A 26909-nucleotide genomic window follows, 5' to 3' on the forward strand; every position below is an offset into this window, starting at 1 on the left:
ATTGTGGGAACTACAGGGAATCTCCCTACTCTGCATCGCCGGGAAGATCATCACCCAAATCCTCTTTAACTGCCTTCTCCCAGTCTCTGAAGGAATCCTTCAGCAAAGCCAGTGTGGTTTCCGACCAAACCGTGGAACAGTGGAAATGATTTTCACAGCTCAGCAACTTCAAGAGAAATGCTAGGAACAACATCAACCATTCTATATGGCCTTCATTGATTTGACAAAGGCTTTTGACTCAGTCACGTGTTCTCTCCATCGAAGCCTGACGTTTTCTCTATTTCTCAAGAGGGTTCCTTCCTTATTCTGCACTGGCTTGAGGCCAAGGGTACTGGATCCATATATTGCCTTGGTGGGACTGAAAAAGGTGTGGTGCTAGTCAGCGAAATGTTCGATGGTGTCGTAGTACTCATTGAACCAGTCTTGGTGTTTCCTGGTCTTGCAGCAGATGCCCGTATCGAGGTCATCTGTTGTGATGGTGTTGCCAAAGGAGTTTAAGTTGCTGCAAGGCCTTTTGTAAATGGTACGGACTGCTGCCATTGTGTGCCAGTGGCGGAGGGAGTAAATACTATTACTGAGACTAGCTTTTGTACAATTGAATTTAAATTCCACCGGGGCAGGGCCTGTGACACAAGTAGTATTCCACCGCCATCCTCCTAAATACTCCCCCTAATGAAATACAGGAGGACCAAGATCAATAACAATACAACAGAAACTCGCTTGCAGTCAAGTGCTGTTAGATTTGAACATATTTTAAGGGGCGGCACGTAGCATAGTGGTTAGCACTGCTGCCTCACAGCACTGAGGACCTGGGTTTGATCCCAGCCCCAGGTCACTGTCCGTGTGGAGCTTGTACATTCTCCCAGTGTCTGTGTGGGTCTCACCCCCACAAACACAAAGATGTGCAGGATAGGAAGATTGGCCATGATAAATTGCCCCTTAATTGGAAAAAAATAAGAATTGGGCACTTCAAAATTTTTTTTAAAGAAAAAAAAAGATGTGAACATATTTGAACCCTGAAATGTGAAATCCAAACAAGATTTTCAAGGGCAACTGATAATATGGTATAGATTGCTATATTAATTAGTTTATTGTAGTTTCTCAACTTACACAATCATACAGAACATCATGAAGATATTCCACAGGGCAATGAAGACCCGGAAGTAGCGTAGACTCAGTAGAAACTCTTTGACGTTATCACCTGAGGGGGAAAAAAAATTGCATTTGTATAATGCCTTTAATGGCCTCAGAATGTCCCAAAGCGCTTCACATCCAATGAAATAGTTCTGAATTATAATAACTGTGGGAATATAGAAAATTTGCTCAGCAAGATTCCATGAACAATGACCAAATAAAATTTCTTGAAATTTTGTTTTTGAGGGATAAATATTGGCCTGTACACTGGGGATAACTACCCTGCTCATCTTCAAATTATTGCTATGTCTTTTACATCCACCATAGAAAGATGAGGCAGCTTTGGCTCAGCATCTCATCCAAAAGATAAATTTAAAATAAATCAATAATTAAGCATTGAAAAAAAGACACATGTTAAAGCTTTTCATCTTGTACTCATCAAGAATGCCAAATGCAGACCCGCTGCAATGCGGGTCATACAGGCCCATTTCCCTCCTGAATGTGGATGCTAAGATTCTGGCCAAGGTAATTGCAGTGAGGATAGAGGATTGTGTCCCGGGGGTGGTCCATGAGGACCAAACTGGGTTTGTGAAGGGGAGACAGCTAAATACAAATATACGGAGGCTGCTAGGGGTAATGATGATGCCCCCACCAGAAGGGGAAGCGGAGATAGTGGTGGCGATGGATGCCGAGAAAGCATTTGATAGAGTGGAGTGGGATTATTTGTGGGAGGTGTTGAGGAGATTTGGCTTTGGGGACGGGTATGTCAGGTGGGTACAGTTGCTGTATAGGGCCCCGATGGCGAGCGTGGTCACAAATGGACGGGGGTCTGACTATTTTAGGCTCCATAGAGGGACGAGGCAGGGATGTCCTCTGTCCCAGTTATTGTTTGCACTGGCGATTGAACCCCTGGCCATGGCACTGAGGGGTTCCAGGAAGTGGAGGGGAGTACTTAGGGGGGGGGGAGAAGAACACCGGGCATCTCTGTATGCGGATGATTTGTTGCTATATATGTGGCGGACCCGGCGGAGGGGATGCCAGAGATAATGCGGATACTAGGGGAGTTTGGGGATTTTTCAGGGTATAAACTGAACATGGGGAAAAGTGAGCTATTTGTGGTGCATCCGGGGGAGCAGAGCAGAGAGATAGAGGATTTACCGTTGAGGAAGGTAACAAGGGACTTCCGGTACCTGGGGATCCAGATAGCCAAGAATTGGGGTACATTACATAGGCTTAATTTAACACGGTTGGTGGAACAGATGGAGGAGGATTTCAAGAGATGGGACATGGTGTCCCTGTCATTGGCAGGTAGGGTGCAGGCGGTTAAAATGGTGGTCCTCCCGAGATTCTTTTTTGTGTTTCAGTGCCTCCCGGTGGTGATCACGAAGGCTTTTTTCAAAAGAATTGAGAAGAGCATTATGAGTTTTGTGTGGGCTGGGAAGACCCAGAGAGTGAGGCGGGGATTCTTGCAGCGTAGTAGGGACAGGGGGGGGCTGGCACTACCGAGCCTAAGTGAGTACTACTAGGCCACCAATGTTTCAATGGTGTGTAAGTGGATGGGAGAAGGGGAGGGAGCGGCGTGGAAGAGATTGGAGAGGGCGTCCTGCAGGGGGACGAGCCTGCAAGCAATGGTGACGGCGCCGTTGCCGTTCTCACCAAAGAAATACACCACAAGCCCGGTGGTGGTGGCTACATTGAACATTTGGGGGCAGTGGAGACGGCATAGGGGAGGGATGGGAGCTTCGGTGCGGTCCCCGATAAGAAACAATCATAGGTTCGTTCCGGGGAGAATGGATGGGGGATTTGGAGCATGGCAAAGAGCTGGGGTAGTACAATTAAGAGATCTATTTGTAGATGGAACGTTTGCGAGTCTGGGAGCGCTGACGGAGAAATATGGGTTGCCCCAAGGGAATGCATTTCGGTATATGCAATTGAGGGCTTTTGCGAGGCAACAGGTGAGGGAATTCCCGCAGCTCCCGACGCAGGAAGTGCAGGATAGAGTGATCTCAGAGACATGGGTGGGGGACGGTAAGGTGGCGGACATATACAGGGAGATGAGGGACGAGGGGGAGATCATGGTAGATGAGCTGAAAGGGAAATGGGAAGAAGAACTGGGGGAGGAGATTGAGGAGGGGCTGTGGGCTGATGCCCTACGTAGGGTAAACTCATCGTCCTCGTGTGCCAGGCTAAGCCTGATACAATTTAAGGTGCTACACAGGGCGCATATGACTGGAGCACGGATTAGTAAATTTTTTGGGGTAGATGACAGGTGTGCGAGATGCTCGAGAGGCCCAGCGAATCACACCCACATGTTCTGGTCATGCCCGGCACTACAGGGGTTCTGGGTGGGGGTGGCAAAGGTGCTTTCGAAGGTGGTGGGGGTCCGAGTCGAACCAAGTTGGGGGTTGGCTATATTTGGGGTTGCAGAAGAGCCAGGAGTGCAGGAGGCGAGAGAGGCTGACGTGTTGGCCTTTGCGTCCCTTGTAGCCCGGCACAGGATATTGTTAATGTGGAAGGAAGCCAAACCCCCGGGGGTGGAGACCTGGATAAACGATATGGCAGGATTCATAAAGTTAGAACGGATTAAGTTCGTGTTAAGGGGTTCGGCTCAGGGGTTCACCAGGCGGTGGCAACCGTTCGTCGACTATCTCACAGAAAGATAGAGGGAATGGAAAAGAAGTAGATAACAGCAGCAACCCAGGGGGGAGGGGGTGGGAGGAATCGGACGGACTCTCAGGAATGTTATTGTATATGTATAGGTATTTGGTATATGTAATTGTATATTGGATTGTTGGATTGTATTTTTGGAGAGTATTTATTTTGGACAAGGCAGTTGCCATTTAGTTTTTTTTTTTTTTTTGTTTATATATTACTTATTTATTTGTTTAAAACTGGCCACGGTTATTTATATTGCTTTATTGTTGTGTAAAAGAAACACTACGTATTGTTATGTTTGGCCAAAAAACTTGAATAAAATATATAAAAGAATGCCAAATGCAAAAGGCACAATTTATACTGCATGAGAAGAGAGTGCTAAATGGTTGAAAAGTGAACTCTGATTGGTAGAGGCATTGCATTGGAGAATGCACTAGTTGACTAATGACCGACAGCTAACTGCCAAGCTTTGTTTAAATTCAAACCAAGTAGGTTGACTCCAATTGATCAAAGCAGCCGTTTTACGCTGCGACTATGCAGCAGCAACAGAAGTGAAGTTCACCACTAAGTGGATGCTGCCATGAAGCCAAAAAGACCTTCTGCCTATCACACAAATGAGTAATGGATATATGAATTTCAGTGCTGGTGTGATGCTAGATATGTAGGCCAGATAGAATCATAGAATCTCTACAGTGCAGAAGGAGGCTATTTGCATTGTCCCTTGGAAAGCATACCCTGCCTAAGCCCACGCCCCAAACCTATCCCCGTAACCCCACCTAACGTTTTGGACCTATATCCCAAACATTAGAAGATCATATCAAACATCATGTCCCTTCAGCTGTTCACAACAGGCAAGGTACTGGCCATACTGAAGTAGCCCATGCTTGCAAACCTCAAAACACAAAGTCCAACATTAGATGTGATTCCACAACTGGACAACAATTGTTGAACAATCCTGGGTGTGCTAAGAATTAAGTTGTCCAGTTAATAGTGTGGCACACTTACATGTGCCAGAAGCTATATATTAATACACAGGGCCCTGTTCTTTGCAAACAGAAAGAACGTGTACACACATTACGCCTAGTTCAACGAAAGAAAATAGGTAACCGCCATTCTCTGGTTCATTCCCCAGGGCAATGCTTTAAGCAATCAGAATTAGTCTGCCTGGTTTTCAATTGAAACAAAGAACAATACAGCACAGGAACAGGCCCTTCAGCCCTCCAAGCCTGTACCGGTCAAAGCTTTGCAGTTAAATGTCAGTCATCAGTTCACTGGTGCTTTCGCCATGGAAATGCCTCTAATAGAGTCTACTTGTCAGCCAATCGATCAGCACACTCTTCGCATGCAGTGTAAATTGTTGTTACCTTTACGTTTGGTATTCTTGCGAATGTCCTGATGAATGCAAGGTGAAAATATTCAATGTACCTTTTTTCAGCGAAACTCAGTTCTCAACTATCAAACAACCAAAATCAATCGGTGAGAAAAAACAAAAAGTTCTGAAAAAACTCTGCCACCATCTATGGAGAAAGAAACAGAGTTAACATTTCAAGTTAATTGACTATTTCAGAGCTGATGGGAAATAGAAATGTGATGGGTTTTATGCTCTTGAAAGTGAAGGTGCAGAGTAGTTTTAGAGTGTTAGTTAGGACCAGCAGCTAGGGTGCCAAAATATTCGTGGACAACCACAGCCTTACTGGAGAGCTCGAATTTTGCAAAGAGCTCAACTAAAAAATTGCAAATAACAAATTGACGCTCGTTCAAAGTAACCTACTATATCCCATATTCAAAACAAATGGATAGACAGGATGTGGCAGGGGTTAATCTCATGCATTCCAACAGCACAAATAATGAAACTGGATAACCTCATTAAGAAATGGAGGCCACCATCACACAGCCTGATGGCCCCAAGCGACATACATTTACCTCTAAATATTTCACACAAAATAAACACATATTCTTTGCTGTCTCTGGAAAAACAATACCAAGTCTCTGTAATGCAATTACCAGAATAGGATTGTACAGTAACATAATTATCAGCCCACCGGAGGCCATTGTGCTATGATCTTTGTCTACCTAATGCTGTTAATTGTAACTGGTAATAAAACATAGATAAACTATGCTCATTCTGAAACTAGGTGAGAAGCACCTGGATTGCTCACCGTTGAGTCCCCACATGCGTAATAAAACCACTTGAACACTGCATCTGGACTCCTGAGAGTCGAGGTTTTATATCAGAGTATTCGCTCGAATGTTTCAAAAGGATACAGAGCAAATAGAACAAAAGGGAAAGTTAGAGATTATCTGGGGCAGGTTAGAGGGTTAGGGTTAGATTAAAAAACAAAGATGTCATAGAACAAAAGACAAAGGGACTGGTAACGGTTGTAGTACAAATAAAGCATTGGCCCAGAATAGGTGTGAATGGCAGAATAAAGATTATCTCTGACTGAAAGCAAAAACATGAGAACAAGACACAGACAGGAGCCTGGCATCACACTAACAAAAGAATCAAAATGGGGACAGAGTTCATGGCCTGAAATTGTTGACCTCAACGCTGAGTCCAGAGACCGGAATAAGATGTTGAGGTGCTGGCTTGCATAGACTTTCAATGTAACATCGCAGCAGAAATGTGAGCAAGGTGGCAAATTAAAATAACAAGCAACCGAAGGTCAGGATCATGCTTGCAGACAGCGTAGAGATGTCACCCAGTCTCCATGCGGTCCCCACAATGTAGAGGAGAACACATTGCGATCAGTGAATAGAGTATACTAAAATGAAGAAAGTACAAGTCAATCACTGGTTCACCCGGAAAGAATGCCTGGGGTCTTGGGTGGTGAAGAGAGGGGTGCTAAAAGGACAAGTGTTACAGCTCCTGCCATTGCATGGGAAGGTGCTGTTGGAAGTGATGGAGGAGTGGGCCAGGGTAGCATAGAGAGAAATATCCTTACAGAATGCACAGGAGAAGGGAGGATGTGTCTGGTGGTGGCATCATGTTGGAGGTGGCGAAAATGGCACAGGGTGATGCTTTAAATGTGGAGACTGGTGGTGTGGAAAGGGAGGACAAAGGGAACTTTATTGGAGTTCTGGAGGGAAAGGCGAAGGCAAGAGCAGAAATGTGACAGACGTGGTTGAGCGACCCTGTCAACCACACTTGCAGAGAAGAGGCGGGGGGGAAAAAAGGAAAACAAGTCAGAAGCAGTGTTGTAGAAGGTGGCATCATCAGCAGAGATGCAACTGAGAGAATGGAGTGGAGTCCTTGCAGGAATGGTGTGAGGAAGTGTCGTCAAGGTATCTGGAAATCGGCAGTGAATATTAATAGACAGTCTTTTCCCAGAAATTGAGCCAGAGAAGTCCCCAACTAAAGCTGTCCTGCCACGTTTAATTTAATCTCATCCAATGCTTCAACCGTCCTTTATTCTTCCTTTCAAATGTTAAGTTCAATCACAATTGTTATGCGCAGAAGGAGGCCCTTTGGCCCATCGTGGCTGTACCGGCTTTCCAAACTAGCATCATGACTCAGTGCCACTCCTTTGCCTTTTCCCCATACCCCTGAATATTGCTTCTACTCAAGTAATCATCTAATGCCCTCTTGAATGCCTCGATTGAAACTGCCTCCAGCACAATTCCAGACCCACTCTAACAAGTTGTTGGAGCTTGCATTCCTTGTGTTCTGGTGCCCTTCCAGATCCTTCCTCCCATTCCCCTCCCTTTGCTCTGTCCCCATCCCTTCTAACTTTCCCTATTGCCATGTATTCGCTGTATCTTCTGACCTTCCACTCTCTGATGCTGAATGATCTGTGCTCATTACGTCCCCACCTCAATGGATTACGGGCTTGGAGTGACATTGTGGTCTTCCGTCACCTTTGTCCCCATTGAGCAGGAGTCCTCCTCCTGACCATTTCACCCGCCTCCAGTATTCTCCCTCCACTTGGACCTCTGCTTCTGGCCACTTTCCTTCTCTTGATCTTCTCACTGAAAATTGACAGCATGGCATCGGCCATCTCAATTTCTCTGCTCCCCCTCATGCATTCACTCTAACCATCTCCCTCTGAATTTGCTGCACTCCCTTCTCTCAGGTCAAACCTCATCCTTATTATTAAACTTGCTGACAACAGTGGTGCTGTTGTTGTTTGATGTACGGACCTCTGCCTTGCAGAGTTTGAGCACCAACTCTCAGACACTTCTCCCTCTGGATGATGACCCCCCCCACCAAACATCAAGCCGCCATTGTCTCCACGACTATGATTAACCTCTCCCCCTCTGAAGGTCTTCCCTCCACAGAATGTTTGGTCTTTAAGTATGTATGTAAAATGCCGTGAATAAAAATATTTTTTTTAAACCCTTAAAACTTCAAAGGCATTTGAAGACCAAGCAGGGCGAGTTCGAGGACAATCTCTTGATTTTTTTTTCAAAGGATGCAGCGAGAACTTAAATCATCAGCTGAAGTCTGCAGCAGATATGTAACATTGAACGACAAAGCAAGTGAGATCGTGAGTGCCAAGCAGACTCACCTGTCGCATTGAAAGGCCGGCTGGCGTGGGCCGGGAAGGATGGCCAGTTGGATGGCCCAGGCAAAAAGGTTTGAAAAACACTGAAAGAGACTGTATACAGCTCAGGCCGCAGCACTGATCCCTTTGGCTCTCCACTTGATGCATATTGCCAACCCAAAAATGACCCATTTATGCCTATCTGTTTCAAGTTAGCCAACCAATATGCACAAAACCATGATGACTCTATTGGATCACATTAAGAGTTTCTGACTGCCCTGCTATAAACCTCCTTAATAGATTCTAGCATTCTCCCCATGTCAGATATTAAGCTAACTGGCCTATAGTTTCCTGCTTTTAGCCTCCCTCCTTGAATAAAGATGTTAGATTCACTATTTTCCAATCTGACGGGACCTTTCCAGAATCTAGACTTTTGAAAAATTAAAACCAATGTGTCTACTATCTCAGCAGCCACTTTTCTTTTTAAGAATCGAGGATAAAGTCCATCAGGACCTGGGGTCCGTCAGCTATTCGTTCTAATTATTTTCTCAGTACCCTTTCCCTGGTGATTGTAATTATTTAAAGTTCCTCTTTCCCTTTCATCTCCTGATTCATTATTATTTCTGGCACGTTATTTGATTCTGCGACAGTGAAGATACTAAATGTATGTTCAATTAATCTACCATTTCTTTACTTCCCATTATTAATTCCCCAGATTTACTTTCTGTAGGACCAGCGCTCACTTTAGTTACTCTTTTCCTTTATAAACACATGGAAAGACAATGTTTCAATATTTCTAGTTTGCTTCCTCTCATACTCTAATTTATTTATAGTCATTCTTTGCTTTTTTATTTTTATTTTGTCCAATCTTCTGATCTGCCACAAATCTTCATGGAATTGTATGCTTTTCCTTTCAACCTGATACTATCTTCAACTTCCTTAGTTAGCCACAATTAGTTATTCTCACTGGAATGCGTCTTTGCTGAGTGTTATGAAATATCTCCTTAAATGTCTGCCTCTGCATCTCTATAGACCTATCCTTTAACCTAACTTCTTACTTCACTTTGGGCAGCTCTATCTTCATACCCACATAATTTCCCTTAAGTTTAAAACACTAGTCTCAGACCCACTCGTGTCACCCTCAAACAGAATTCAATCATTTTAGATCACTGCTACCTAAAGGCCCATTTACTATGAGGTCATTAATTAATCAATATAGTTTCATCAATCGCACATTACCAATCTGTTATAGATTCCTGCCCGATTGGCTCTAGACCTTGCTGCTCTAAGAAACTGTCCTGAAAACACGCAACGGACTCATATTCCAGGCGACGTTTCTCAATCTGATTTGCCCAATCTTAATGTAAATTAAGATCACCCATGATTATCGCCATACCTTTTTCCTAATCCGCCATTATTTCTACCAATAATAGTTAGTTCTATTATTGGCTACCCCTGGTCTCTACCCAAACTCATTCTACGTTTTCATCTTTAGAACTGTCATCTCACTCTATTGTACTGTCAACCTTAATTAAGAGAGCTACTCCTCCTCTGTTTCCGAGCTTCCTGTCCTTCGGAGATGTCATGCACCTTTGCATATTCAGGTCCCAGCCTTTGGCATCCTTCAGCCATGTTTCTGTAATGCAGTGATGGGCAACCTAGGCTAGTGAGTAAGCTGTACCAGTGGCTCCCTTTTCATCTCAGTGGGCTGCAAGATGGAAATCAGGCGTGGTCATTAACTATGGCCCTTGAATAAGATTAAATACTTTTAACAAATGCCAAATAGTTCAGAACAAGTTAGAGACAACACTTAATCATTAATTTATTAATAGAATTATCAATTTCTAGTGATAAAAACAAATAAACAAATCCCAGAAGGTGCAACACTTGCCCCTTTAGCTCCTTCCTGTTCACATCCAAGGGCCTAAACACTTGCTTCAGGTGATGCAGCACTTCCCGTGCACCTCCTTCAATCTGGTCTATTGCATTCACTACTCCCAATTCGGTCTACTCTACATTGGAGAGACTAAACATAGACTGTTTGTCAGAACACCTTTGGTCTGTCCGCAAGCTGGACCCAGATCTTCCTGTCGCTTGCCATTTCAGCTCACAGTCCTGCCCTCATATCAGTCCTTGGCCTGCTGCAATGTTCCAGAGAAGCCCAATTCAAATTGAAGGAACAGCATATTAGACATGTTACAGCCTTCTGGATTCAACATTGAGTCAGACTGTGAACGGTCTCCGCCACCATCACCCCATTTTTATTTCCATCAATTTATTTTCATTTCTTCCATCGATCCGTTTACAGTCACCACAGTCCCCCCTCCCCCCATCCCACCTCACTATGGGTTCCCTGTTTCAGGTTGTCCTTTGTAGCCATCTGGGATGGCCACTTCCCGATTACAAAATGGACACTTTGCAAAGAATGCAGGGAAAATTGGACAATACCGAAAAAGCAAGCGGGTGCAAGGTCTGTCTGTTGATTAGAGCTGTAGCTCTCAGACAAGACCGATACTGCAGAACCACATACTAATGAGCCATCCCCGGGAACAAATAGCAACATTTAGGTAAACAATGCTAAGACAGACATCCCGGCGCCAGAGGAGACTAAAACAAAGCAAACCAACGGCCACCTGGGATACGCCCAGCAACCAGGGAACCCCCCCCCCCCCCTCTATTGGAGGAGAATCGATAAGAACGATTGGGAAACGGCCCAATTAATTGGGGCCAAGTTCAAGGCCCATCCAAAAGCGTGCAAAGCCCCTTTTGGGTATAAAAAGGATTCCCCAAGAGAGAATCACTCTCTTGGCCTTGGCTCTCAGCGAGGAGAGACCCGCCAAAGCTGCTCCAGACCAACTAAGTTCCAAGTCAACGCACGCCACGAGATAGACGCTCCTAGTTGCTACCCTGTAAACAGTTCAACCCAGCAGCCTCAGAACCGAGCAACGGCCATTGTTCCTCTGACTGAGTGGGCACCCGAAGCTAAGTATAGGCTTTTAGTAATAGTGATAGTTTAGGTTGTAGAGTTTTATGCATAAGTATATTTGACTGGTGTAAATAAATGAGCATTGCTTTTGAACTTACTAACTGGTGTATCAAGTCTTTGATCAGTATTCGGTTTTGAACCTTGTGGCGGTATCAAAAGATACCTGGCGACTTTTAAGCAAACGTAATTAAACAGAGCCACATTAAAAGACAACAGCAAGTTAGCAACATTTACTGGCGACATCTGACGGGACTCGACTTAGAAGTGGCCTAACCACTCAGAGAACCCAAAACTTGAATTGAAAATCGAATTGGAAACAGAAAAACCACAAGCGTAAGAACAGTACTGATCAAGCCTCCGAGATTCGGAAGTGTGTTAATGCATGCGTACTAACAGGGATATAAGGTAAACCTGAGAGATATTGTTGCCTAAAACTGTCGGGAGTTTTGTAGGTCAGAAATTAGCATAAGCCGTACCCGTGTTTACATCACCACTTAATCACCCCCTGTTCCAAATTCAGTAGAGATCCTAGATAGAGAAAATGGCAATGAAGGCAATGGAACGCCTTATGAACCCCCAGGAATTCGAGGTCGAAGCGACCAGTAGAGTAGGACAGTGTCCCGTTTGGGAAGATGAGATCAGGAAACATCCCAAAGGGAAAGGATGGCCCCTTTGGAGTGAATTCTGCGCCAATGATGAAACAGGTCCCGGGAGTATAGGACATACTTGGTGGAAGAACCTGTCAGAGATACACAAGAAGAGCTTAGGGAAAGCTCGCAAGCCGATGGCAATAGTGTCCTTTTTGGCACAATTGCGAGGCACAGAGGAGGTCGTTAGGACGCTCCGTAGAGAGATAGAGGAGAGAGACAGAAGTAGTGAGGTAGACGTGAGCGAAGTAGAGAAGGAGAATAGAGATTTGAGAGAGCAGTTAGCAGCAAAGGACAGAGAGGTGGATGATGCCAAGTGGGCACACCAGTCTTGTCTCGCGCATTTGAGTAGTTTCCAAACGCAATACGATAAGGCCTACCAGGACACGCAACGTGCGGTCTTGGTAAGACAAGAGACCGAGCAACAAATTGAGAAATTGCAGAAACAGTGCAATTGGCCATATTATCTGCAGGAACATAAAGCAGCATTTGCACAACACAGGCACGACTGTGGCAAATTGGCTGGCTTTGTGAACATTACAGGTCCCGACCCTAAACCCCAGAAGCATTACGGATTTCCCCAGGAAGCAGAGGGAGGAATCTCCAAAGTAATAGGGAGTTTGTTGGATCAAGGCGTACTCAGATTGGTAGCCTCCACAAACAACGCACCAATTTGGCACGTCAGGAAACCGGATGGATCATGGCGACTGACCATTGATTACCGGGAACTGAACAAAGTAACCCCAGCAGCAGCCCCCACCGTAGCCACGAGTCCCGAGACCATGCTCAAACAGGGACTCCAGTCAAAAAACATTTCGGTTTTGGACATTGTAGCGCACAATGACTTACGAGAGAGACGAGTAGAGATGAAGTCGATGAGGCTTTATTAAGCGAGACTTGTCCCCAGCAGTTCAGCAACAGAATGGAGCGGCGGGGAGAAGCTAGGGTTCTTATACTCCGCCTTCAGGGCGGAGCCAGGAGTCAACAGCCAACCAGGACCCGGGATCTATCAGCCAATAGCATCACGGCTTCACAGTCCCACATGACCCCTAATACATACTACCACATTCACCCCTTGTTAAAAATGAACCCGGCGGGGTGGTGGTTCGCATGGTGGTAGGGGTTTACAAGGCTGGTCCTGGGAGGATAATTTTGGGCATATCATTACAGTTTTAGCCCTACACTGGGCTATGTACAAGGTTTGTGAATCTATTTACAATATTAGTAAGAGAAAATTTTTTTGTTACAGTCCAACAACATTCTTGGTGTCACGCCGATGCCACGAGTCGAGCGGGCGGTCTGGTCTTCCTCGTCGATCGCCTCAGCCCCGGTGGTGGTGCAGGTGCTTGTTCCGGCGTTGTCGTCTCCGGGAGCGTTTCGGTGTTTGTTCCTGTTTCACTCCTGGGCAGACACGAGAGGAGGACCGATCCTCCCGGGAAGGGGGCGGTCGCAGGGTGCGCCGGTGGCAGGGAGGGATGATCGGTGTCGGGGGGGGGTGTGTGTTGCCGGCGGGCGCCAGGTCTCGCAGGGAGACCGTGTCCTGTCGGCCGTCGGGGTACGCCACGTAGGCGTACTGCGGGTTTGCGTGGAGGTGGTGAACCCTCTCGACCAACGGGTCCGACTTGTGCGCCCGCACATGTTTCCGGAGCAAGATGGGTCCTGGGGCCGCCAGCCAGGTCGGCAGCGATGTTCCGGAGGAGGACTTCCTGGGGAAGACAAGGAGGCGCTCATGGGGAGTTTGGTTAGTGGTGGTACACAGCAGCGACCGGATGGAGTGGCGAGCGTCCGGGAGGACCTCCTGCCACCGGGAAACTGGGAGATCCCTGGACCGTAGGGCCAGTAGGACGGTCTTCCAGACCGTGCCGTTCTCCCTCTCTACTTGCCCGTTCCCCCGGGGGTTGTAGCTGGTCGTCCTGCTCGAGGCTATGCCCTTGCTGAGCAGGAACTGGCGCAGCTCGTCACTCATGAAGGAGGACCCCTTGTCGCTATGGATATATGCGGGGCAGCCGAACAGTGTGAATATGGTGCCAAGGGCTTTAATGACTGTGGCCTCTGTCATGTCGGGGCAGGGGATGGCGAAGGGGAAACGGGAGTACTCGTCCACCATGTTCAGGAAGTATGTGTTGCGGTCGGTGGAGGGGAGGGGCCCTTTGAAATCCAGACTGAGGCGTTCAAAGGGGCGGGAAGCCTTGATCAGGTGCGCTCTATCCGGCCTGAAAAAGTGCGGTTTGCACTCCGCGCAGATGTGGCAGTTCCTGGTGACTGTACGGACCTCCTCCACAGAGTAGGGGAGGTTGCGGGACTTTATAAAATGGTAGAACCGAGTGACCCCCGGGTGGCAGAGGTCCTCGTGGAGGGCTTGGAGACGGTCTATTTGTGCGTTGGCACATGTGCCGCGGGATAGGGCATCGGACGGCTCGTTCAGCTTTCCGGGACGGTACAAGATCTCGTAGTTGAAGGTGGAGAGCTCGATCCTCCACCTTAAGATCTTGTCATTTTTAATTTTGCCCCGCTGTGCATTGTCGAACATGAAGGCTACCGACCGTTGGTCGGTGAGGAGAGTGAATCTCCTGCCGGCCAGGTAATGCCTCCAATGTCGCATAGCTTCTACTATGGCTTGGGCTTCCTTTTCCACTGAGAAGTGGCGGATTTCTGAGGCGTGGAGGGTTCAGGAGAAAAAGGCCACGGGTCTGCCCGCTTGGTTAAGGGTGGCCGCCAGAGCTACGTCGGAGGCGTCGCTCTCGACCTGGAAGGGGAGGGACTCGTCGATGGCACGCATCGTGGCCTTTGCGATATCTGCTTTGATGCGGCTGAAGGCCTGGCGAGCCTCTGTCGACAGGGGGAAGGTAGTGGTCTGTATTAGCGGGCGGGCCTTGTCTGCATACTGGGGGACCCACTGGGCGTAATATGAAAAGAACCCCAGGCAATGTTTCAGGGCTTTGGAGCAGTGGGGGAGGGGAAATTCCATGAGGGGGCACATGCGTTCGGGGTCGGAGCCTATTATCCCATTGCGCACTACGTATCCCAGGATGGCCAGCCGGTTTGTGCTAAAAACGCACTTTTCCTCGTTGTATGTGAGGTTCAAGGCGTTAGCAGTCTGGAGGAATTTTTGGAGGTTGGCGTCGTGGTCCTGCTGATCGTGGCCGCAGATGGTTACGTTGTCGAGATACGGGAACGTGGCCTGCAACCCGTGCTGGTCAACCATTCGGTCCATCTCCCGTTGGAAGACCGAGACCCCGTTCGTGACGCCAAAGGGGACCCTTAGGAAGTGGTATAGACGCCCGTCTGCCTCGAAGGCTTTGTACTTGCGGTCACCTGGGCGGATGGGGAGCTGGTGGTAGGCGGACTTGAGGTCCACGGTGGAGAAAACCTTATATTGGGCAATCCGATTTACCATGTCGGATATGCGGGGGAGAGGGTACGCATCTAGCTGTGTGTACCTGTTGATGGTCTGGCTATAGTCTATGACCATCCTTTGCTTTTCCCCGGTCTTTACTATTACCACCTGGGCTCTCCAGGGACTATTGCTGGCCTGGATTATGCCTTCCTTCAGCAACCGCTGGACTTCAGACCGAATAAATATCCGGTCCTGGGCGCTGTACCATCTGCTCCTAGTGGCGACGGGTTTGCAATCCGGGGTGAGGTTTGCAAACAAGGACGGCGGTTCAATCTTGAGTTGCGAGGCCGCAGATAGTGAGTGGGGGTATTGGGCCGCCGAATTGAAATGTTAGGCTCTGCAGGTTACACTGGAAATCTAATCCCAGTAATGTGGGCGCGCAGAGTTGGGGAAGGACGTAGAGCCTGTAGTTTTTAAACTCCCTCCCTTGCACCGTTAGGTTCGCGATGCAGAACCCTTTGATCTCTGCGGAGTGGGATCCTGCAGCTAGGGAAATCTTTTGCGTACTTGGATGGATGGTCAGAAAACAGCGTCTTACCGTGTCTGGGTGAATGAAACTTTCGGTGCTCCCGGAGTCGATCAGGCATGATGTCTCGTGTCCGTTGATCAGCACCGTTGTTGTCGTCGTCTGGAGCGTCCGGGGCCGTGATTGATCCAGCGTCACCGAAGCCAGTCGTGATCGTAGTGTCTCGGCGTCTTCTTCGGACCCCGTGGAGCCGTCGATGCTGGGGTCCTTTGTTGTCATCCAAGATGGCGGCGTCCATGAATCGCACGCGGCCGGGGGTGGACAAAATGGCCGCCCCCATGGATCGCACGTGGTCGGGGTGGACAAAATGGCCACCCCCATGAATCGCACGTGGCTGGGGAGTCACAAGACGGCGGCGCCCATCCTCCCCTCGTGGTGGCCGGGACCCAAAATGGCAGCGCCCGCGGGTCGCACATGGGGCGCTGGGGGGTTTGGGGAGCGTTTGGAATGCGCTGGGCTCGTTCTTCTCCGGGCATTGCGGCGACCCCCCGGGACCGGCACATAACCGCGTAATGGCCCTTCTTGCCGCAGCTTTTGCAAATAGCTGCGCGGGCTGGGCAGCGCTGCCGGGGGTGTTTCGCTTGCCCGCAGAAATAGCAGCGGGCCCCCCCGGGATGATCTGGCGCTTTAACCGCGCAAGCCTGTGAGGCGGGGGGGGGGGGGCGTTTGTCGCGACGAGGGTCCACGGAGCCCAAGGGGCTGCCGCGCGGTCGGGGCCGTAGGCGCGGGCGTTTTGTGAGGCCACATCTAGGGAAGCTGCAATGGCCCGTGCCTCTGAGAGTCCTCGCGACTCTTTTTCTAAAAGTCTTTGGCGGATTTGGGGAGAGTTCATACCTGCCACAAACGCATCGCGAATTAGCATGTCCGTGTGTTCAATCGCGTTCACCGGCGGGCAGCTGCAGCCCCGTCCCAAAATTAGCAGCGCGGCGTAGAATTCCTCTAACGATTCTCCGGGACTTTGCCGTCTCGTTGCGAGTTGGTAGCGTGCGTAGACCTGGTTCACGGGGCGAACGTAGATGCTCTTCAGTGCTGCGAGCGCCGTCGGGAAATCCTCTGCGTCTTCTATGAGAGGGTAAATTTCCGGGCTTACCCTCGAATGCAGGACCTGCATTTTCTGGTCTTCTGTGATCCGGCCGGGGACCGTTCGGAGGTAGCCTTCAAAACAAGCTTGCCAGTGTTTAAAAACTGCTGCCGAGTTCGCTGCGTGGGGGCTGATCCGCAGGCATTCCGGGGCGATCCGGAGCTCCATAGTCCTTTAAGCTCGCTTAATAAATTGTAGCGCACAATGACTTACGAGAGAGACGAGTAGAGATGAAGTCGATTAGGCTTTATTAAGCGAGACTTGTCCCCAGCAGTTCAGCAACAGAATGGAGCGGCGGCGGGGAGCTCGGGTTCTTATACTCCGCCTTCAGGGTGGAGCCAGGAGTCAACAGCCAACCAGGACCCGGGATCTGTCAGCCAATAGCATCACGGCTTCACAGTCCCACATGACCCCTAATACATACTACCAGACATTAGCAACAGCTTTTGGTCCATTCCATTGGCTAAAGCGTACCAGTACAAATTCACCTTCACATTCCAGGGACAACAATATATGTGGACGTGCCTTCCACAACTCCCCCTCCATTTTCCACCGACAGCTGGCAAATGGATTAGCAAAATTTTCCCGCCTCGATTGTCTGGTCCAGTACGTAGACGACTTGTTACTACAGACAGACACAAAGGGAGAGCACATTTTGCTTCTCGCCGAACTCCTAGGACTTCTAAAGGAAATTGGTTGTAAAGTCAACCCCAAGAAGGCCCAGATTTTGAAAGAGAAAGTGATTTACTTGGGAACAGTGATCACACATGGTAAACGCGAGATTGCGCAAAAGAGAATTGTCTCGATCGTCAAATTGCCCCTTCCCCACAATGTCTCAGCCCTCCGGTCATTTTTTGGATTGGTTGGCTACTGCCGAAACTATAATGACGGTTTTGACACTAAAGCAGCGCCCCTATCCAACCTTCTCAAGAAAAAGGCAACTTGGGAATGGCTTCCACAGCATACAGATGGCGTGGATGCTTTAAAAAGAGCACTCAGCACAGCCCCCGCACTACAGGTTCCAGATCCACTTTCCCCGTACGCTATCGAAGTAGCAAGCACCGACTGAACCCTTTCAGCCGTGCTCCTCCAGGAACCCCATGACCAATTACGCCCCGCAGCATACGCCTCACGCGTGTTAGACCCTGTAGAGCAAGGATTTTCTGCCTGTGAAAGGCACCTGCTCGCAGTTTTTTGGACAGTACAATACTTCGCCTACATTACAGGACTCAACCCCTCAAGTTAGACGGCCGACTTAAGTATGGCACAGTCAGCCAAATCCGCGCAGTCCATTGGACCCTTCCTTTACAGGGACGGGACACCACAGTAAAATGAACCAAGACCCACACCTTCCTTGCCGATAATCTGCAGTATGCAGGCACCCCTCACAAATGTGAGATCATCATCACGAAACAGAACACAGGCCCATTTATACCCAAAACACCTCCCAGGAAAACAGGTAGTACATCCCAGAGCTCCCAGCCCACAGACACGTGCGCACCCCTGAAGATTTATGTGGATGGCTCCTCCACAGTGCTAAATGGAAAGAGAAGTATCGGTTGCGGTATTTACGTAGAGGACGCGCAGGGACGCGCCCTAGATGAGATTTCACTGAAGTTGCCAGGACACTTAGGCTCGCAGGTAGCAGAACTAGCAGCGATCGCTTACATTGTAGATCATCCCGACTTGTTCCCAACCCCAGCAGACATCTATTCGGACAGCTTGTACGTCTGCAATAGTTTGACGGAACTCCTACCCCTGTGGGAAATGAGAAGATTTGTTTCCGCGGACGGTAAACACCTACCGGGGTAGGGATTTGTTTACCGACGGTAAACAAATCTACAGATAGACTGTATAGGACCCCTACCCCCCTGCAGAAATGGTTATAAGTATGTGTTGGTGGTCATCGACACCTTCACAAAATGGGTGGAAGCATATCCATCGAGAACTAATACGGCCAAGACAACAGCTAAAATACTAACACAGCACATCTTCGTAAGATGGGGCTCCCACGCAGTATAAAGCCCGATCAAGGCTCCCATTTTACAGGGCGAGTAATGAAGTACGTCCTCTCAATTTTCAGAATTAAGCAGAAATTTCACATAGCATACTACCCCCTGTCAAGCGGCATTGTAGAGAGGATGAACAGAACTCTAAACGCCACTCAGGATAGTGGTGCAACAGAACAATAGCACCTGGGATTCAGTTCTCCCATTTGCTTTAATGTTTCTAAGGAACATGGTATCCACGTCCACAGGATACACCCCCCACACCCTCATGACCGGACGCCCCATGAAAGGGACAGAGTATTTATTAGGACAGGATTTGGCCAGCCCTCACACATGAAAATGTTGTACAACAATTGATAGAGAACATAAAGGCAGCCCAACTCGCAGCAGCTGTGAGACTTGGGACCAGGAAGAAACAGAGCAAGGCTTGTTTCGATAAAACAGTACATGCCACTGAGTTTGCAGTAGGGCAGCAAGTGATGCTTTCCCTATACAACCGCAGTTCATTCCTTTCCCCTAAATTCTCCGGACCGTACTCCATTTCGGACAAAGTCAGCCCCTCGGTACACAAGATCACATATCCCAATGGCAAGTCTGCGTGGATTCACATAAACCAGCCCAAGCTTATGGCTCGCAGAATAGCCACACACCACATCCTGCTCGCAGCAGCAGACGAGCACGCCCTGCCCACAGATGACGTTTTCCTACCCTCCCCCAACCAGTCCAGCCCATCCTCAGACACGACTTCAACTCCACCCCCAGAGGCACGACTCCGCCTCTCCCTTCCTTCAACCAGCAGCGACAGTGATAGCAATCACAATGACGATGGCCACAGCACACCACGTTACGATTATCCCCCTGTACCAGGCCCCACTCCCAGCAAATCCGAGCATGATTCCACTGAGCCCTTTGAGATTACATATATCAAAGCCCCTGGCCCAGACCCACCGCCCGACGATTACGGATTGAAACTTAGTAGCTCCAACCTCGACACACGATTCTGACACCGAGACAATTCGTTCAGGCTCATCCGGAATGATGATAATGGACCCCAATTCGCCCCAAGCAGCTTTAGCACGGTTACTACAGACAAGAGTTTGGCAGCCGGGAGAAGATGATGACATAGAGTCTGATTCCCACCAAACAAATCCCTTTGCGACCCTGTTCGCTATTGAGCAGTGAGGTGTCCAGATGATGGAAAAAAGGAACCGATGGAGAGATACGGTGTCCTTTCTGATGGAACCTGCAACATGTTTGTTGTATGTTTGTTCGTTAAGTGTTAATGTTAAGTGTTGTTTGTAAACTTGAAAGTTTTTCACAGCCCCACGTCACCACTCCTTTGACGCCCAATGCCTGTTAATGGAACAAGTTTTTCCCCGACAACAGTTCAGAGGAACTAGTCTGTCAACAGAAACCAGTTCAGAGGTACACGTTTGTCAGCAGACAAGGCAACTCCCACGACGACCACATTCTTACCCGTTCTTGCCGGTTGCTCAGGCAGTGGAGAAACGGCACTGGTCCCTGCCTTGCCTGAGGACCCCCCGCTTGTCAGCTACGCTCGGGTAGAACACAAACGGCATTGATCACCGTCCTACCTGGGGGTTCCACCTATTTCTTACCCGTTAAATATGCACCCCATTTTGGCACTTTCAGTTCGAAATTCTTTTGTTTTGTTTTGGCAAGCCTTAGGTTGCTTCCGTATGCTTTTTACATCCTAAAACACTAGGCTGGTAGATCGCACAGGCTGCGAGACGGCACGCACTGTGTCAGTATTTTTCTCGGATATCTTGTCTCAAATATTTGGTTTTTAAAAAAAATGAGTGAGTCACAGATGGTGACCAATTGTAATGGGTAATTGGTAACAAAGGACAGACAGACAGACATACGAGATCTTAAGCAAGCTAATAACAGATATTATGCTTGTGTTCGCAGAACTCCGGAACCTCAGGAACCCCAGAGGAAGACAAAGAAGACGACAGAAAGATGGAAAGATGAAGACGACCTCCATCTTGTTCACCTGGATCTCAGCGGGATCCCTTCAGTTGCGCGTGGACGCTACCCCGACCCCCTACCACACAAGCCGTGAATGATTCCCACCCCCGCAATACACAGAACCCTGAGATAGCTAGCCCCGCGACAGCTAACAATACCCCGACCTGGTGCGATAGGTTTATCACCTGGTACTCACTATTGTATGTAGTAGAAGCCCTCTTAGTACTGGCGATACTTTGCAGTGTCGTGCAGGGAAATGGCGAAAGAGAGCCTACAGCTCTCGCACCCCGGTATACAGGTTTAGGTCCCCCATTTTCGGATTCCACCAAACCCCTGAAACCCTTGACATGAATTAAAGTGCATCCTTTTCTCTTTATGTATTCTGTTAAATAAAGAAATGTAAACCTCTGTGCCTGACTGCCAGGCCAGAGAAATTTGTGTGCTGCTAATTTGTACATTTAAAATGTTGTAGATTTTTGGGATTCTTTGAGTAAGGATAGTCTATTGAGGATAGTTAGAGGTTCCAGTTTTTTTATTTTTCTGTAATGCATGCATTAATGTCATAGCGCCCCGTAGAGTTTTATAATAATGTATGTATTTAAAAAGATTTAGGTAAAATTGTGTTTCATAGGATAGGGCAGAGTAGAGTTTGATTATGGGTGCTCTGTTTGGTCAGAAGACGAAGACGACGCAGTAATGTGATCCTTCACGCTTCGCGTTGAGGATCACAAGGAGGGAGTGCAGCCATCTGGGATGGCCACTTCCCGATTACAAAATGGACACTTTGCAAAGAATGCAGGGAAAATTGGACAATACCGAAAAAGCAAGCAGGTGCAAGGTCTGTCTGTTGATTAGAGCTGTAGCTCTCAGACAAGACCGATACTGCAGAACCATCTACATACTAATAAGCCTTCCCCAGGAACAAAAGGCAACATTTAGGTAAACAATGCTAAGACAGACACCCCGGCGCCAGAGGAGACTAAAACAAAGCAAACCAACACCCAGCAACCAGGGAACCCACCCCGCTATTGGAGGAGAATCGATAAGAGCGATTGGGAAACGGCCCAATTAATTGGGGCCAAGTTCAAGGCCCGTCCAAAAGCGTGGAAAGCCCCTTTTGGGTATAAAAAGGATTCCTCAAGAGAGAATCGCTCTCCTGGCCTTGAATCTCAGCGAGGAGAGACCCGCCAAAGCTGCTCCAGACCAAGTAAGTTCCAAGTCAACGCACGCTACGAGATAGACGCTCCTAGTTGCTACCCTGTAAACAGCTTAACCCAGCAGCCTCAGAACTGAGCAACGGCCATTGTTCCTCTGACTGAGTGAGCACCCGAAGCTAAGTATAGGTTTTAGTAATAGTGATAGTTTAGGTTGTAGAGTTTTATGCATGAGCATATTTGACTGTGTGTAAATAAATGGGCATTGCTTTTTGTAGCCACCTGGGTTGGCCAACTCCCGACATAAAATGGAGAACAGCAAAAGCTGCAGGGAAATTCAACCAACACAGGCAGAAACTAGCAGGTGCAAGTTTACTGTGTATTAAACTCTGCAAAAGCCCAGACAGCATCGATACAAGCAGCCATCTGCATAATAATATAGCAGCCATCTGCATAATAATGTAGCAGCCATCTACATACTAATGAGCGATCCCCGGGAACAATCGAAACATTTGAGATAAACATGGCCAAGCCAGACTCCTCGGCGCCAGCAGGAGCCGACACAAAAGAGGTCAACGGACACCTCAAGACCGCCCATCGAGCAGGGAACCGCTCCAGTATTGGAGAAATCAAACCAAGCGATTGGAACGAAGTCCAATTATTGAAACCAGGTACAGGGTCCGCCCTGATAGGCGGGAAGCCCCTGGGGACTATAAAGTAAAGCCCCCAAGTTCAAATCGTCCTTCTTGACTGGCTCACTCAGCAACGCGAACCAACCCTTGACAGTGACCGGTGCAGCTGCCGCCAAAAGACCATAAGTCTTAAGTCAACGCTCGCTACGAGATAGGCGCTCCTAGCTACCAGTCCGTACTAACTTTGAATCCCGCAGACTCAGAACCGAACAAAAGTTCCCCTGACCAGGCGGGCCAGCCGAAGCTAAGTATAGGCCTGTTAGTTGTAGAAGTAGCTTAGAAGTAGAATTTATGCATGAACATAGAACGATACAGCGCAGTACAGGCCCTTCGGCCCACAGTAGTGATTACTGTGTATAATAAATGTGCTTTGACCGGTGGGAGGAATGCCAGAGGTAATGAGGATCCTTAGGGAATTCGGGGACTTTTCGGGGTACAAGCTCAATATGGGGAAGAGCGAGCTGTTCGTAGTTCAGCTAGGGGACCAGGAGAGGGGGATTGGCGAGCTCCCACTAAAAAGGGTGGAGAGGAGCTTCAGATATTTGGGGGTCCAGGTGGCCAGGAGCTGGGGGGCCCTGCTTAACTTTACAAGGCTGGTGGAGCAAATGGAGGAGGAGTTCAAGAGGTGGGACGCGTTGCCGCTGTCCCTGGCGGGTAGGGTGCAGTCAATCAAAATGACGGTGCTCCCAAGGTTTTTGTTCCTGTTCCAGTGCCTCCCCGTGTTTATCCCGAAGGCTTTTTTCAGGCGGGTTAACAGGAGTATAATGGGGTTTGCATGGGAGCGAGGGACTCAGAGGGTGAGAAGGGTGTTCCTGGAGCGGAGTAGAGATAGGGGGGGGGGGCTGGCGCTGTCCAACCTCTGTGGGTACTACTGGGCCGCCAATGCGACGATGGTGCGCAAGTGGTTGATGGAGGGGGCTGCATGGAAGAGGCTGGAGACGGCGTCCTGTGTGGGTACGAATCTGCGGGCGCTGGCAACGGCGCTGCTGCCGCTCCCTCCAAGGAGGTATACCACGAGCCCGGTGGTGGTGGCGGCCCTCAAACTTTGGGGGCAGTGGAGGCGGCACAGGGGGGAAGTTGGGTCCTCGGCGTGGACCCCATTACGGGGGAACCACCGGTTCGCCCCAGGAAGAACAGGTGGAGGGTTTTCGGGGTGGCACAGGGCAGGGATACGAAAGTTGGGGGACCTGTTTGGGGACGGGTAGTTCGCGAGCTTGGGTGAGCTGGAGGAGAAGTACGGGCTCCCCCCCGGGGAACACCTTCAGGTACTTACAGGTAAGGGCGTTTGCCAGACGGCAGGTGGTGGAATTCCCGCGGCTACTGCCACACACAGTACAGGACAGGGTGCTCTCGGGGGGGTGGGTGGGAGTGGGGAAGATCTCGGAAACTTACCAGGTGATGCAGGAGGAGGAAGAGGAGGCCTCGGTGTTGGAGTTGAAAGGTAAGTACGAGGACGACTTTGGAGAGAAGATCGAAGAGGGGACGTGGGCAGATGCCCGAGGGAGGGTGAATTCTTCCTCTTCGTTCGCGAGGCTCAGCCTCATACAGTTTAAGGTGCTGCACAGGGCACACATGACCGGGACAAGGTTGAGCCGGTTCTTTGGGGGGTGAGGACAGGTGTGTTAGGTGCTCAGGGAGCCCAGCAAATCACACCCATATGTTCTGGGCATGCCCAGCGCTGGAGGAATTTTGGAAGGACGTAGCGAGGATGGTGTCGAGGGTGGTAGGATCCAGGGTCAGACCGGGCTGGGGGCTCACAATATTTGGGGTGAGCACAGTACGAAGTCTTACAACACCAGGTTAAAGTCCAACAGGTTTGTTTCGATGTCACTAGCTTTCAGAGCGCTGCTCCTTCCTCAGGTGAATGAAGAGGTCTGTTCCAGAAACACATATATAGACAAATTCAAAGATGCCAAACAATGCTAGGAATGCGAGCATTAGCAGGTGATTAAATCTTTACAGATCCAGAGATGGGGTAACTCCAGGTTAAAGAGGTGTGAATTGTATCAAGCCAGGACAGTTGGTAGGATTTCGCAGGCCAGATGGTGGGGGATGAATGTAATGTGACATGAATCCCAGGTCCCGGTTGAGGCCGCACTCACGTGTGCGGAACTTGGTTATAAGTTTCTGCTCAGCGATTCTGCGTTGTCGCGGGTCCTGAAGGCCGCCTTGGAGAACGCTTACCCGGAGATCAGAGGCTGAATGCCCTTGACTGCTGAAGTGTTCCCCGACTGGAAGGGAACATTCCTGCCTGGTGATTGTTGCGCGATGTCCGTTCATTCGTTGTCGCAGCGTCTGCATGGTCTCGCCAATGTACCACGCTTCGGGACATCCTTTCCTGCAGCGTATGAGGTAGACAACGTTGGACGAGTCGCACGAGTATGTACCGCGTACCTGGTGGGTGGTGTTCTCACGTGTAATAGTGGTATCCATGTCGATGATCTGGCACGTCTTGCAGAGATTGCCATGACAGGGTTGTGTGGTGTCGTGGTCACTGTTCTGAAGACTGGGTAGTTTGCTGCAAACAATGGTTCGTTTGAGGTTGCGCGGTTGTTTGAAGGCAAGTAGTGGGGGTGTGGGGATGACCTTGGCAAGATGTTCATCGTCATCAATGACGTGTTGAAGGCTGTGAAGATGATGATGTAGTTTCTCCGCTCCGGGGAAGTACTGGACGACGAAGGGTATTCTGTCGGTTGTGTCCCATGTTTGTCTTCTGAGGAGGTTGGTCCGGTTTTTCGCTGTGGCGCGTTGGAACTGTCGATCGATGAGTCGAGTGCCATATCCCGTTCGTACGAGGGCATCTTTTAACGTCTGTAGATGTCTGTTACGCTCCTCCTCGTCTGAGCAGATCCTGTGTATATGGAGCGCTTGTCCATAGGGGCTGGCTTCTTTAATGTGTTTAGGGTGGAAGCTGGAGAAGTGGAGCATCATGAGGTTATCCGTGGGTTTGCGGTAAAGCGAAGTGCTGAGGTGACCGAATATTTGGGGTGGCAGAGGAGCCGGGAGTGCAGGAGGCAAAAGAAGCCGGAATTCTGGCCTTTGCGTCCCTGGTAGCCCGGCGAACGATTCTCCTTCAGTGGAAAGATGCGAGGCCCCCAAGCGTGGAATCCTGGATCAGCGATATGGCGGGGTTTATTAAGTTGGAGAGGGTGAAATTCACCTCGAGAGGGTCGGTACAAGGGTTCTTTAGGCGGTGGCAACCGTTCTTAGACTTCCTGGCAGAACGATAGACATTGGTCAATGGCAGCAGCAGCTCGGGGGGGGGGGGGGGGTTTACTTTATTATTGTTTTTGTTATTTACACTGAAGGGTCTGAGGGGGTGTACATACCTGTTGTCTTAAGTCGCGGTGTTAATGTTAATTTATTATTTATGTACAGGGGAGGGGGTATGGGGGGTTGCCTTTCTAGATTGTGTTCTGTGCTTAACCCTGTTGGGTTCTTTATTTCATTTTGTTATTGATATTTTATGAAAACCTTTAATAACATTTTTTTTTAAAAAATGAATCCTCGTCGTGTGCCAGGCTTAGTTTAAGGGCTCATATGACTGTGGCCCGGATGAGTAGGCTTTTTGAGGAGGTGGAGGACAGGTGTGGGAGGTGTGGGGGAAGTCCTGTGAACCATGTACATATGTTTTGGGCGTGTCGGAGGCTGAGGGGATTCTGGCAGGGATTTCCATATGTCATGTCAGAGGTCCTGGACGGGAGGGTGACTCTTGAGACCAGAGATGGCAATATATGGAGTGTCAGAAGATCTGGGAGCCCAGGGGGGAGAGAGGCCCACGTTTTAGTCTTTGCCTCCCTGGTGGCCCGGAGATAGATTTTTCTGGGATGGAGGGACTCGGAGCCTCCAAAGTCAGGGTGTGGGTCAGCGACATGGCAGGGTTTCTTAGGTTAGAGAAGATTAAGTTCGCCTTAAGGGGTTCATTACAGGGGCTCGCTTGGAGGGGCAGCCGTTCAACGACTTCTTCAAGGAAAATTGAGTTAGCGGGGTGAGGGGGGTAAAAAGAGGCATGGAAGTGAAAAATAATGGCACTCAAAATGGCCAACCACACTGAGAAGCTCCTTGTGATGTTTTACCATGTTAAAGATACCAAATTAAGTTGTTTTTAAGAATCAATGTGCAGCCTTTAGCTCAGTTGTAGTGCCCTCATCG

The 26909-nt window shown here is 49.0% G+C and overlaps 1 protein-coding gene across 1 annotated transcript in view; it reads right to left on the minus strand.

The window, feature by feature from the left end:
- The window catches only part of smim7 (small integral membrane protein 7), an 86201-nt gene that overhangs the window by 28269 nt on the left and 31023 nt on the right, over nt 1–26909 (minus strand). Inside the window, exon 4 of the mRNA XM_072482855.1 lies at nt 1111–1201. Coding sequence (XP_072338956.1) covers nt 1111–1201 — 91 coding nt within the window. The remainder of the gene's footprint in view (nt 1–1110; nt 1202–26909) is intronic.

Source organism: Scyliorhinus torazame, chromosome 18, assembly GCF_047496885.1.
Source record: "Scyliorhinus torazame isolate Kashiwa2021f chromosome 18, sScyTor2.1, whole genome shotgun sequence".
Taxonomy (NCBI): domain Eukaryota; kingdom Metazoa; phylum Chordata; class Chondrichthyes; order Carcharhiniformes; family Scyliorhinidae; genus Scyliorhinus; species Scyliorhinus torazame.